A 14,998-nucleotide genomic window follows, 5' to 3' on the forward strand; every position below is an offset into this window, starting at 1 on the left:
CGGCCAAGTGTGATTGGACACACAAGGAATTTGTCTTGGTGCATAAGTGTCAAAAACAGTCATAAGTTACTTTTTTCAGTGCTGTTGTAACTTTGAATGGTCATTAAATGAACTATTATAAGTCAAGGACCATCTGTAATATTTCTTTAATTGCTCCAGATATTTTCTTCCTATGATTATTTCTGAGCAAATATATTAAAGCAGATTGATTTCATTAAGCGTTTTTTCTTTCAGACAAATCTGATTACTCTGGCTACCCACTTTAGATTTTACATTAATAAATAATGTAAAAGAAATAAACAACTTTTTGGTAGGGCTACATAAAAAGGAATGTTAGCAGCACAGTCCCTGTAATATATCCCTTACAGGCCATGTACCTATGGATTTCTTGGGTAAGCATAGCCAAAAAATTCATCTTATGTTTTTTACAAATATCCAAATCCAATTCAATAAAAATGGTGTACCTAAAGCAGTAACATTTAGGCTTTTTAAACCTAAAATCTTAAAACACTAATTTAGAGAGTAAGTCCTATTGAACTCCACTGTACTTACTGTATTTGAAATAAATATACTTGTAATATAAGTAGAAAATGAAATGATTTGTCAAGGCACGTAGTTAAAAGCATGAATGTGGTTTTCATGTATTTCTAGAAGTTCTCCATATAATATCAAATTTATTTCTATAGTTTTTCAGATGAATCTGTCCATCATTAGAAAGTAATTATGAACAAATTCAGCTGTTGAAAAAGATGAGTATATATGTAATTTTTTGTATCAATTTACAGTATTAAATAATTATGCAATTTTTGTTTATTTCAATGAAATCCTGATAAATGTATTCGCATGTATATTATGGTAACAGCCACAACAATCAATTTACAGAGATATTTTATATAGCAGTTTTGAACATACTAGATGGTAAGTTTAGGAAACAGAATGGAACATATTTCTAAGTAAACATGCATATGATTGGGCTGTATATTTTTGAAATAAACATGACTATGGCATGCATGGAAAAAAGAAATATAATTAATAGATTTTGTTGCTATCATTTTTTTATCTTTTTCCCATATTTAAAATTGATAGTTTGTGATTTGTTAGATTTCTGGAAAGAAGGTAGGAAGAGACACAGAGACTGGAATAAGAAACATAAAATTTTTATGGCTATGTAACAATTCGTTCTGGATTCATCTGCATGTGAATCAGACATTTCCCTTTGTTCTTTTCCATCACTTTATGTTTTTGAACTTCTGTGATAACCTCTCAGTAAAGACATATTTTAAAGTTACCATCATTTGAAAAATACAGTAACAGTTTCTCTGTTATATCTAGTTCACATATTCAAGTTTCTCCATGAAATCCTTTGTATAACAAAATATATATATATCCATTTTTATTTGTTTGTTTGAGTTGCATGTCTGAATTCATGTTTTGGAAAAATATCATCGCTTCCTCCCTAAAAAGGCTTGTAACAAAACTGAAAATATTAGCTGTATAGGTGTTATTCCTATATTGACAATGTATAAGCTAAGATATATGAGGTAAGAAATGTTTGCATGACATGCCTGATACTGACTTCGGCAATATATACAATTATCGATGTATAAACTGTTAGTTTCTGCCATTTGTTCTTGCAGCATCTGTTCATTGAGATGCTCTGTCTTAAACTTCTGCTTCCAAACATTTTACTGGTGGTTCAGACTTGACTTCCACTTCTTCCTTTTTTCCATTCTTTAGGCCCTGCTCTGGAGTTTGGTTTTTTGCATTTAGTTCTTTGATGTTCTTGGTTTCTATTTCATCTTTCTTCTCCTTGCTTGAAAATAGAGATGTTTTCTTGTATCTTTCGTCAAATTGAAAAACAAAGTTGATTAACAATTAATCTCCCTACAGAAATTCTAGAAATGAAAGCCATTATTGTATCTTGAGCTGCACTTGCTTGAAATGCTGTGTCAGTAATTTATTTATTTATTTAGCATATGGCATCTACAAAGCTCATGCAATCACTGTAACACAAATTTAGTTTAAATAAAACATCAGCGTATATCTACCTATATATCTATATCAATTATAGTTGGGTGGACTCTTGATTTTACATATAACACACACACACACGTGTGTGAACATGTGTATATATATATATGTATATATGTATGTGTGTGTGTGTGTATGTGTGTGTGTGTGTGTGTGTATGTATATAAATATATATATATATATGTATGTATATATATAAAAAAATTATGTGGATAATACAGAAAGCCTTGTCATCTGCCATGATAGAAATAAGGTTTTATCATAAACCACTTTGATTTTTTTTTATTAAGAGATGGTAGAAAAAATATTTACTCACTGCCACTACACTGTTGCCAAATTGCATATTTTTCTATCTGAACATACATTATACATTCATATATGAGTATGCCTTACTTACAGTATATTTATGCTGCATAAGAAGGCATGAACAAATATATTTAATGATTAAAATTATTGGTCTAATTGGTGACTTAAAAATATTCTCTATACAGTGAGAAGAATGCCCAAGTCCTATTACATATGAAAAGATAGCATTAGCATCTACATATATGTTGCTGGTAGAAATGCATGTATGTGCAAAGCAGCACGTTTTACTTACTTTTTGATATAGCAGACAGCTAAAACCAATGCAGCTGCACAGAAGAAGAGGGCAAACACCAGAAGCACGATTGGTATAGCTGGAAAGAAGAAAGATGTAACTTTGAAATCTTGGAGTCTCAACAATTATTTTTTTTTAATTTGATTTATATGCCGCCCTTCTCCGGAGACTCAGGGCAGCTTACAATGCACTAAGCAATAGCCTTCATTCTTTTGTATATTTATACAAAGTCAGCTTATTGCCCCCACAACTGGGTCCTCAATTTACCTACCTTAGAAAGGATGGAAGGCTGAGTCAACCTTGAGCCTTGGTGAGATTCGAACCTGCAGTAATTGCAGGCATCTGGTCTTAATAACCAACTTAATAACAGGGTGCCTTAGACCACTGTACTACCAAGGCTATCAATTTCTGGTTGCAGCATTAATATTTTCTGGAAGAAAATTCAAAATGCCTTTTTCCCCCCTCCATTGTTCATAGATGTGACTCCAATGGCAGAAGAATTTACACCATTTCTCCAGAATTGGTTGGATGCTGCAATAGGATTCCTTTGCAGAATTTTAAGCCTTGAGTAGCTGGGTTTTTCTTTCAATATATTTCTGCTTCACTCTACGTACAAGCCCACAAACAAGAAGAAACTAGCAAGTAAACATGGAGGGAAGTATACAGTGGAGTACCCAAAGACTCAAGAATCAATATCACATGAAGTGTTAATACCACTCTATAATGCCTTGGTAAGACCATACTTGGAATACTTCATCCAGGTCCCTTCCAATTCTGTTATCTTATTAAGCATAATTTATTACTGGAGCTGAACTGGGATTAAATCTAACTGTTCTGGTTTCAAGATTAGTTTTGTAGCCTTGTTTATTTATCAACAATTAAACACAGACCAAATTTGGTTTTAATGTTGCATTGGACAACATTGCCACAATTTAGTTGTGAATGTGCTCGCCAACCCCTCCTCCCTCATGGCATGGATGCACATCTCCGTTCAGTAATTTGTTCTTAGCTAACTATTGTCTTGACTGCACAATACAGTTACTAGTTGGAACATTCCTGCTGTTTGTGCTTATTTTCACCAAGTGAAATTGAAGAATTTTTAATTTTAGATTTTTTTAATACTAGAAATTAAAGAGGCAGCTACTAATAATGTTGCTATTACTTTGAAAAAAAACCAAAAACCTTTGAAACCAATAATTTTGTCCAAAGTCTTGGGTGAAAAAAAGACAAATATTTTTATGGCTTAGAAGGTTCCCCCTGCTTTAGCTAGAATTGCTTACTGTGAAAAAAAAAAAAACTAATAACAAAACATCCCTTTCCTGAAGACAAAGTGGTGAGGCTAATATCAGTGTAACCTGCTGAAAAACCTAAGGTAGTGGAATAGATTGTTTGAGTTTCAGTGTCCAAAGGTATTCTTTTCAACATGCGTGACACAAAAAACCAACCTACAGCTAACAAATCCATACCCATATCAAAAATGATCAGTGTCGTTTGTTAGAGAGCCAATTTTGGTTTTAATTTGGTTTTAATGGGGTTTTAAATGAGAGTTTTAAATTCGGCCTATGATTTAATTATTTTAATCTGCTTTTAAATTCTATTTTGTACACTGTTTTATTATGGCTGTTCACCGCCCTGAGTCCTTCGGGAGAAGGGCGATATATAAATTAAATAAAATAATAAATAATAAAATAATAATTTGGTATAGTGGTGCAGGCACCAGGCTAGAAGCCAGAGGTCTGTGAGTTCTAGTCCCACCTGAGGCTTGAAAACCAACTGAGTGACCTTAGGCCAGTCACTCTCTCTCAGCCGTAGGAAACAGGCTATGGCAAACTACTTCTGAATTCTTGCTAAGAAAACTGTAGGGATTTGTCCAGATAGTTGCCAGGAGTCAACATGCTGGCTGAAAGGCATCCTCCCCATGCCCTTTATTATGCCAGAGCACTTTCCAAGATACTTTTGAGGTTTTTCAGGTGTACAGACTCACTGTTTGTTAGTCACTCATTTCCATTTTCTGAATGTATTCAGAGCATTCTTAGAAATGAAACCGGTACAGGAGGCTGACTAAGGATTCATTTAACATATAACAGCTGCCAGTTTAATATTAATAGTAAGTAGTAGGAGGGATAGAAGTGGCAATAATAACATGGCCCAAATCTTGGGGAAAACAAAAAAAAATATTCTTAGATTTCAGACCTTTTGTTATGTAGACCCTAATTGAATTATATAGAGTTTTCTAGTTGAGAGGAAAAAAATCCAACTAATAATACTTCCTTGTACTACTTTGGTATATTTAAAGCTCTTCATGTACATTATCTACTTATGATTCTTGTCAAATATCTATCTTGTAAGTCAGATAGCTGGAAGAGAAATGTCGAAGCCTGAGGGAAAGTAGCAACTTAGTGCATCCAGATTTAAGATTTGGAGTAGCAACTCTCCAGCCACTCACTATGTTAGAGCAGCTCTCCATTGCCTTATTTGGATTGTAGAATTGGTGGGTTGAAACATGTCAAAAGGAAAAGACTACATTTCTGGTTATTGTGGTTTGATTCATCTTACCACCTTAAGAGCACACTTTTTAAATTCCCTTCTAAGCCAGCAAAAGTTTTAAACCTGAGATGTTCCTTTGTCCTCTCTCTAACCTAAAACCATGAGACTCAAAACACCTCGTATGGCTATTACCTCCAAATGGAACACCCTCATTTTTAAAGGCAGTTCGTTTATCAGTGAAAAGCCGATTTTCCTTTTCAGGAATAGGTTCAGGTTGCAACGTTTCTGTTACACATATGATGCGATACTTCGGGGGCTTTTGGGTTTGTTGTAACTGAGTTGTGTCAACCCCTGCAGAGGTATCTGGAAACGAGACTGTTAAAGTGGAATTCATCTCAGTGGAACTGTCTGGTAATGAAACTGTGCTTTCTTCTGGGATGCATGAATTAATCCATGTATCTGAAAAGAGGACAAGAAAACAGTGCAGTGAGATTTGTTGATGCTATTTGATGCACATTTCTAAAAAATAACAAAATGCAGGGGACATCTTACTAAGTGTTATTCTACATAGCTAAAAGGTACTTTGTTGTTAGTTGCAAAGTCATGTCCGACCCATCATGACCCCCTGCACAACGTTCCTCCAGGCCTTCCTGTCCTCTACCATCCTCTGGAGTCCATTTAAGCTCACACCTACTGCTTCAGTGACTCCATCCAGCCACTTCATTCTCTGTCCCTTTCTTCTTTTTCCCTCAATCTTTCCCAGCATTAGGCTCTTCTCCAGTGAGTCCTTCCTTCTCATTAGGTGGCCAAAGTATTTGAGTTTCATCTTCAGGATCTGGCCTTCTAAAGAGCAGTCAGGGTTGGGTATTACTGTAGAGTAATAGAGCAATCCTATTAGATTTGCTCAGAGAGATCTGATGTTGAAGTATCTGTCAGACTTAACTCTTTGTTAGGCTTATCCCAATAAGATTAAGTTCTGGAAGAAGCTGCTGTCATAATTCTTCCTCCCTGTTCCACTGATTGTTTCTAAATAGGACAGGATTCATTTAGATCAGTATAAAGTAATTTCATTTAATTTCTGCATCTGGATATGGTAGATATCCAGATGTTGGTTGAATTCAGCCCAGTGACATTTTCTAAACAAACCTTATGCTCAACCTTTCTCACATTTAGGCCCAGAAGTCATCATTTTTTTTCTTTCAATGATTTAGATGAGGGGATAGAAAGGGAACTCATCAAATTTGCAGATGACACCAAACTGGCAAGAATAGCCAACACTCCAGAAGGTAGGCTCAAACTACAGAAGGACCTTGATAGACTTGAATACTAGGCCCTTTCTAGCAAAATGACACTCAATGGTGAGAAAAGTTAAGGTTCTACATTTAGGCAAGAAAAAAGGAATGCAGGGGTATAGAATAGGCTCAATAGTAGTAACTGCGAGGGTATTCTTGGAGCCCTAGTAGAATATGAGCTAGCAGTATGCTGGAGCTGCCAAAAAAGCCAATGCAGTCCTAGGCTGCATTAACAGAGGGATAGAATCAAGATCATGTGAAGTATTAATATCACTTTATAATGCCCTGGTAAGAACACGCTTGAAATATTGCATTCAGTTTTGGCTGCCACGATATATAAAAAAAATGAGAGCAGAGTGTAGAGATGATTAGGGGACTGGAGGCTAAAACATGTTGCAGGAATTGGGTATATCTAATTTAATGAAAAGAAGGGGTGACATAGTAGCAGTGTTCCAATATCTAAGCAGTGTTCTAAAGAAGAGGGGGTCAACCATATTCTCCAAAGCACCTAAAGTCAGGACAAAAAGCAATGGATGGAAACTAATCAGTGAGAGAAGCAACCTAGAACTAAGGAGAAATTTCCTGACAGTTAGAACAATTAATCAGTGGAAAGACTTGCCTCCAGAAATTGTGGGTGTTCCAACACTGGAGATTTTTAAAAAGAGACTGGACAACCATTTGTCTGAAATGATATAGAGTTTCCTGCTTGAGCAGGGGGTTGGACTATAAGACCTCCAAGGTCCCTTCCAACTATGATATTTTATTATTCATTTACATTTGCAATTTTTATTGTTGAGCAATTTTGATATTGGAAAGACAATCACACATCACGCTGTAATTGAAAGGGAGGAATGCTATGAGGGAGGAATGCTACTGTGCCATGGATGACATCCTGGCCACTATAAGATTGTGTTTTAAATCTATATATATAAAATCTCAAAATCTCAAAATCTCTCTCACACACACACACAGACAACAGGGGCGGGTTTCAAAACCTGTCACTAATGGTTCACTCGTGGGCGCGTGCGTGCTGCGCATGTGCAGAAGCATCTGGGTGGGTGGGCGGAGCCTCCCGTTGCCGCCGCTACTGGTTCGCCCGATCCGGGGTGAACCGGTAGCAACCCACTGCTGACACACAAACACAGACACACACACACACATACACACACACACACATGCACACACCAGTGTTTCACTTTGTTGCTTTTCCAATACAAAAGTGGTAAGTGTTGACAAGATTAGAAAATTGAGGGGGCTATCAGAAAAAATAGAAGCATCAGCAACAAATCCAAAAAAATAAAATAAAGATAATGGCCACAATTATATGTTCAAAGCCCCCACCTCACCAGTGCACAATAAAAGAAAGAGGGGTTTTAATCACGTGGTGCAGCCACTATATTGATTATTTTTTTATTCTCTCTGTGGTTGTCAAAATAACACAATAAACTATTGACTCTGTCTCCTTCCCCAAAAAGGTAAATAAAAACTAAGCATGCTTTCTCAAGACCATAGAAAGCTAAATGGCTTTGTCTGGTTATGTTTCCTTTCTTAAAATATGCGATTAATCAGACTAGTAGGAAAATTCAGTTGTGAGGTTGGAGACCAGAGTGATTTTCTATGGAAATAAGAGAAGGTCTCTCATACTTCCCAGGTTCTACCTTCTGTTCTTGATGACAAATGTATGTACAGGAGAACAGAATCATGCACATTAATGGCATCGGCACAATTAACAGTGCATTTAGTTTGATCCTCTGGCCAGAAAAAATAGGGATTCCAAAAGTTACAGATAGCATTGGTAGAAAAATCTCGATTTAAATGATCTTGCTGTAAGGTATATATCACAATATACTATGTATAAAGGACTACTGAGATTAAATAATTAGAGACTGGTGATTATTGATTGACTAGTGACACCCCAAAACGAATTAGACAGATTAAACAATCCCTATTTTAAAGATCAAACTTTAATCTTTTATATTGCTTGAAAACTATTACAATACCAGAATGACTATGCTATCTTAATATTTGCAGTGAGGGAGGGAAATGGCCCTTGCAATGTTCTTGATGTCAGTCCCTGACAGGAAATGTGATGACACGTTTTAATGAACTGAATAGGATGTAAATGACAGCTGTATTGTGATATTGCTATGAGTCTCTGTGAAAAAGCCAAAAGGATCATTGGGTTCTGCATTTTATTATAAACATGCTTGTTACCATGAACAGCCATGACAAAAACCATAGCTGTTTGTTTGTTATTAAATCAGACTCCTTAAAATAGAATAGAATAACAGAGTTGGAAGAGACCTTACAGGTCATCTATCCAATCCCTGCTTAAGCAGGAGACCCTGGCCTATACTATTTCTGATAGATGGCTGTCCAGTCTCTTCTTGAAAGCTTCCAGTGATGAAGCACCCACAACTTCTGAAGGCAAGCTGTTCCATTGGTTGATTGTTCTCACTGTCAAAAAATTTCTCCTTATTTCTAGGTTGAATCTCTCCTTGATCAGTTTCCATCCATTATTCCTTGTCTGGCTTTCAGGTACTTTGGAAAATAGGTTGACCCCTTCCTCTCTGTGACAACCCCTCAAATATTGGAACACTGCTATCATGTTTCCCCTGGTCCTTCTCTTCACTAGACTAGGCATGCACAGTTCCTGCAACAATTCTTCATATGTTTTAGCCTCCAGTCCCCTCATCATCCTTGTTGCTCTTTGCACTCTTTCTAGAGTCTCAACATCTTTTTTTATAGTATGGTGACCAAAACTGGATATTATGTCTCTTTAAAAGACAGCTTATAGTTTAAAAATTAGTATTAGGATCATGTCTAGGTTGCCCTTTTAAAATAGACAGACCAAAACATTCAGTACTCCAATGTCAAATCATTTTCTATACGTTTTTACCTAAAAGAGTTCTTAGGAGAACTGTGTTCAGCAAGGCTAGGCATATGTCCTATGAATGAAATTATGGCCTACCTTCCCATTTTCTAGTGGCATATCTTTCATGTTTCAAGCAAGTGCCATCCAGGAAAACTCTTTATGGTTTTTCTCTTTATTTGGAGTTAAACAGAAATAGCTTTGAGGTTTGTTTTTTTTTATGCTTCCTGAGGTCTCAGAAAGTACATTACCACCTAGTGACCAAATTTTATCTCCAGAGAGGTACTGAAGGCCCCCATAATTTGGAGATGTACTTCTCAATCAATTGATGCCATTGAGATAAGTTATGGAGAGAATTTCAGATGACAATATAGGAACTCCAGGTTCCTTGCAAGTATAAATGAGATTAAGGTAAAGGTAAAAGTTCCCCTCGCACATATGTGCTAGTTGTTCCCGACTCTAGGGGGCGGTGCTCATCTCCGTTTCAAAGCCGAAGAGCCAGCGCTGTCCGAAGACGTCTCGGTGGTCATGTGGCTGGCATGACTAAACGCCAAAGGCGCATGGAACGCTGTTACCTTCCCACCAAAGGTGGTCCCTATTTTTCTCCTTGCATTTTTTGCGTGCTTTCGAACTGCTAGGTTGGCAGAAGCTGGGACAAATAACAGGAGCTCACCCCGTTACGCGGCACTAGGGATTCGAACCGCTGAACTGCCAATCTTTTGATCAACAAGCTCAGTGTCTTAGTCACTGAGCCACCACGTTGAGATTATGGTATTCTTTATTCTGGTCCATTTTGATTATTTTAAAGGGCAAATCGTTTTTGCAGTTTTCTTTTTTTTTAATGCTCTTTCACGGAATTTCATTATTTCCCTGATTTAAAAGCCACCCTTCTACTCAAAGCAATGAATATTTTTTTAAAAAAAATAAATTAAAACTACTGCTGTAGTAAAATTAATGATTAACAAGCCCTGTGATAGAGATGCTATGTATCTTTACAGATTTTGTATCTCTGAGTGGTGTGGCCAAATGCAGATCCCCCAGAAAGTGCAACCCGTCAGTTGGGAACAAAGTAGGTGAAGGAACACTCCCATAAACAGGTCATCTTCCCAGCAGAAGTCAACTTCAGAAGAATTTCTTGCAAATATTAATGGTGACCCATCCCTAACCTTAATACAATACAGGTAGTCCTCAAGTTACAACAGTTCACTTAGTGACCGTTATAACAGCACTGAAAAAAGTGACTTGTGACCATTTTTCACACTTATGACTGTTGCGGCATCCTCATGGTCACATGATCAAAATTTGGATGCTTGGCAACTGACTCATACTTATGACGGTTGCCGTGTCCTGGGGTCATGTGATCACTTTTTGTGACCTTCTGGCAAGCAAAGTCAATGGGGAAGCCAAATTCACTTAACAACTATATTACTAATTTAACAACTGCAGTGATTCACTTAACAACTGTGGCAAGAAAAGTTGTAAAATAGGACAAAACTCATTTAACAAATTTCTCACTTAGCAACATAAATTTTGGGCTCAATTGTGGTTGTAAGTTGAGGAGTACCTGTATAACTTTTTAAATTGGAAAACAGTATACAGTATTTTGATCACATGTAAAGCAATTTAAATTTCATAATGCTCTTCCATGCTACAAACTTTGACTAAGGGGAAAAAAAACAGCTAAACTTGTCCTCAGTGGCCTAGCTGATTTGCTAATAGTTTATCTGGCAGTTTCTGAGTTCCTCAGGCTTCCCAGGAAGTTATTGTACACTGAAGTTGTGTACATTGGAATGCCATAAATTGGCCACAATCCTCTAGCAATATGGAAAGCTTTACAATTATTATTATCTTAACTCTTTTAGGAGGGATTCTGATACTAAATATTATTATAATCCATATCTCATCCCACTTACCTGAAGAATTGTAACAATAAACACGAACTTTCCTGTCCATGGGCATTCTCCAGATGGGAATCCCAGTTTTATTCTGCCCACATTTTTCATTTGGAGTTATCCGAGAAATTACAGCATAGCCTTCTGCTACCCAGCCATAACTAGAGTGAAAAGCATTTTTTTCCTGTTAGATATATGACATTAGCAACAATGAAGTGTCATATTTCAAAGTTTATATATACAGTATTGTATAAAACAGTGTTTCTCAGCCTTGGAAGCTTAAAGATTTGTGGACTTCAATTCCCAGAATTCCCTAGCTAGTATTCTTCCCCAATATTATTCTTTGGTTTTATGATTCCACCTTCCTTGTTCAGTCTTGAAGCTAACAATATCATATTTGAGGTTACTTTCTCAGCCTACTCTTATTTACTCAGAAGGAAATTATTCTTTTCAGGGTTAAAATTTGGAGTCCACAGTCAGAGGTTTCCTCCCATAAACCTTTGGCTGTGGTCTTCATAGTCTCTCCAAAAGTTATAGGTTTTCATTTTTCAAAAGGGGAAAGCTATGAAATATATGGTAAATAATAATGAGTGCTATTAATTTTATTTTAATTAAAATTAAAATCAGTAGAAGTTTGTTTTTGTCTTGACAATTCATTTTCAATTGAAGGACTTTGCATTGGTCACTTTATTCAAATGCCAAGTGTAATCCACAGCTTGAATCATTTGTGGAAAAAGTAAATTTTTTAAAAAATGTTCAGGTTAGGTGTGGTGAAAAGCAACCTTCAGTGATACAGGATTATTCATCCTTTGGAAAACTGAGGAAAATTTCAAGAAGTTTGTGATAGACATAGACCAGGGGTGTCAAACTCATGTCATCACAGCGGTGTCACGTGATGTATCAGGACTTTTTTCCCCTTCGCTAAACCGGGCGTGGCCAGTGCGTGCCGCATCTGGCCGTCGGGCCAGGAGTTTGACAGCCCTGGCATAGACAGTTTCTGTTTCAAGTTCCAAGGAGGCAAAAGTTGCACATTATTAGGTATACATTTAAGTGAACTTCAAGTGCTTATCTGAAGTCACATTCATATTTATACACAAATAATATACATAATGGTTTTAAATCTATGTATATGAACCTGTGGAGAAAAAAAGGAAATAAATTTAATTTGGGAATAAATAATCAACTTTTTCTGCTTTAAGAATAAGGGGGGCTATTTAATTTTTAGTTGTCTGCATGCTTCTAATCTTGATTTATTTCTGAGTAGTGCAACAGACTAAAGCACCCTGTTATTAAGACCAGCTGCCTGCAATTATTGCAAGTTCAAATCTCACCAGGCTCAAGGTTGACTCAGCCTTCCATCCTTTCTAAGGTAGGTAAATTGAGGACCCAGATTGTGGGGGCAATAAACTGACTTTGTATAAAATATACAAAAGTATGAAGGCTATTGTTTAACACATTGTAAGCCGCCCTGAGTCTTCGGAGAAGGGTGGCATATAAATCAAATTTTTAAAAATAATAATAATAAAAAAAGTAATAATAATGATATTTTATTTTAAAAATGGCATTAAAAAGGGTAATCTGTACGTACGTTAGCATAAAACGTTTAAAAGTAAATGTTGGAAAGATTTTCTGTACCTGCAAGTTTCAAAGCCATGCTTCCAAGCAGCTTCAATCTTGGATTTGTGTGCTAGCGTTAATCCCAGCTGCCTGCAAACTGGTTCTGCTTCAGCAAAATTAAAATCAATTTTATTCTTATTCGCAACAAGTGTTACACCCGCAATTCTGCAGTTTGACATGTGAATATCTGCAAATAAGCAGAAATATATCAAAACGATCACTAATGGATATTTAATATTTGTATATTTATTTGCATTACAAAATATGTACCTTTACTCAGTCCTGATTCATTAATATTCAAGTGAGTGACAGAGATCCTCAAGTATTACAGATGGTGGTCCTGCATGGATACTTTAGATGTAAGTCTCTACTTATAGGATCCAATCGGTATAATGCTTAGAACAGCATTATGCATTCAATTGGTGGAGGGATTGTGGCCCAATGCATCCAGTTGACAACCAGTTGGAGAAGGTGGGTTTTGAACGTCAGGTAAGGACAGGGAAGAGCTGTTTTCAAACATCAGATTAATTTCCTAGAGAACTTGGTGTGGTACCTATCTCTCTACCAAAACTACCATACTCTATGAGATCTGAGTAGTGGGATTGAGCAAAAACAGCTTGGTGTGGGCCAAACTATGTATTCAACCTTGAGAAATCCCTGACAATGCCCCTTTATGGGATTTACAAAATAATCTGGTAAAAGCTTTGAAGACGCCCTTCAGACTACCAAAGATTGATGAAAGATATATTTCTCATCTCACTATATGATGGAACTATGCTATATCACTTTGGAGCACACACATTCTAAATATCCAAGGTACTTGTTTTTGTAATATGAAATGTTATTATTTTTCATTCGGGAAGTGCTCAGAACAGAAAGTTGTTTCATAATGTTTTCGCTTGACACCCCCTATTCATGCCTCTTCTCTCCTCCACGCCTCCTAATTTACCACAGTCCTTCAACCACATGACAAAATTAGCTCTAGTCCATGAAAATTCCATCCTTATCTTAAACTGACATATTTTTGTTAGAAAGGAGACACTGTACCAACTGTACCAACCAGCAAAGGGCATTTGAATGAGCAAAAATAAATGAATTAAATAAAATTCATCCTGCACATTGCAACTACACTTTGCTAGTTTGCACAGCATCTTCTTCCTAACTACGATTTTCCAATTTGAGAAACAAAAATGGCTAGTGATCTTCATCATCTTAACAGATTCAGGATCATTTGCTACAACTTTGCTAGAACTTTGGTCATTAAACTTTCCTTAGACTTTAAGGTGCCGTAAGGTTCTTTAATGTTTCTTGCAATCAATCAATCAATCAATCAATCAATCAATCAATCAATCAATCAACAAACAAACAAACAAACAAACAAACAAACAAACAAACAAACAAACAACCCTGTTGCTCTTGGAAAGAACTGTGTTCCTTTCCCTACCTTATAATATTGCAATTTTGTGTAAAAGATACCTTTCCTTGGTGCAAGACAGAATATGTTGAAAAACTAGCAGTTTATGGTAACATACCTTTCAGAAGAATTGTGCCTTGTGCCATGAAGTTTGCCACCCAGATTGAGAAGAAAAAAGAGACAGTTCTACCATGGAATGCCATTGCTGGTAACACCAAAGAGCTGAGAGCTTCAGGCAGATTGCTGCTCTTCCTCCAATGTTGGAAATGCAGTGTGATGCTATTTCGCCCTTTGAATACTTCCAATATGTTCTTTTCTCATGAGTTGCTTAAACAGCTTCTTCTCCTTCTTTATTTCCTTTTTTACCACTTTGAGTGTCAAGGATGCTAAATAGCCACTGACTATTTTACAAGCGCAGCTGAACTTGTTGTTCTGCTCAAAAGCCGTTCACTGACTAAGGTCACTATCTGGAAACACATGACAGTTCCCCCCACCCCTTTCCCAACCTGTCATGAGCAGTTTGGAAAATACAATGAGTGCTGACTCAGAAAATATACATCTGAGGAAGAGAGATAACATAGTGTAATAGTCTTGTTCTTATAAACAGTGGGAAGATTTCCCAGTGTACCTCAGGTGGTCATCCTGTAATAGTTCCTGTTTAGCCACTTGCTATTTGCTCATCCTTCATCCAACTCATGCAGCTATTTACAAGAAAAAAGATGTAACATGGGTTGGCTATTTGTGATGGAAGAATTTATCTATTCACTGAATCTGGAGGTCTAAACCATTTTCAAA

General features: G+C 36.5%; 1 protein-coding gene across 1 annotated transcript; it reads right to left on the reverse strand.

Moving 5' to 3' along the window:
• Positions 1–1,355: 1,355 nt before the first annotated feature.
• LYVE1 (lymphatic vessel endothelial hyaluronan receptor 1) lies at positions 1,356–14,519 on the reverse strand. The gene is made up of 6 exons (XM_070957480.1): positions 14,322–14,519; positions 12,808–12,976; positions 11,194–11,333; positions 5,309–5,575; positions 2,630–2,708; positions 1,356–1,840 (listed from the first exon to the last, which is right to left on the reverse strand). Exons 1-6 carry the CDS (start codon positions 14,404–14,406, stop codon positions 1,663–1,665), a joined length of 918 nt encoding a protein of 305 aa, XP_070813581.1. The 5' UTR covers positions 14,407–14,519; the 3' UTR covers positions 1,356–1,662.
• Positions 14,520–14,998: the final 479 nt, after the last annotated feature.

This window comes from Pituophis catenifer, unplaced genomic scaffold (genome assembly GCF_029215685.1).
Source record: "Pituophis catenifer annectens isolate HBS135680 unplaced genomic scaffold, rPitCat1.0.hap2 SCAF_1, whole genome shotgun sequence".
In the NCBI taxonomy this organism is placed as follows: domain Eukaryota; kingdom Metazoa; phylum Chordata; class Lepidosauria; order Squamata; family Colubridae; genus Pituophis; species Pituophis catenifer.

Excerpts from the sequence above, each read along its gene's own strand:
- LYVE1 (XM_070957480.1), bottom strand. The coding sequence starts at position 14,406 with ATGGCATTCCATGGTAGAACTGTCTCTTTTTTCTTCTCAATCTGGGTG. Across the intron at positions 11,334-12,807 it reads CATGGCTTTGAAACTTGCAG|TTATGGCTGGGTAGCAGAAG; the intron begins GTACAGAAAATC and ends TTTTCACTCTAG. Across the intron at positions 1,841-2,629 it reads GCTGTCTGCTATATCAAAAA|ATACAAGAAAACATCTCTAT; the intron begins GTAAGTAAAACG and ends ATTTGACGAAAG.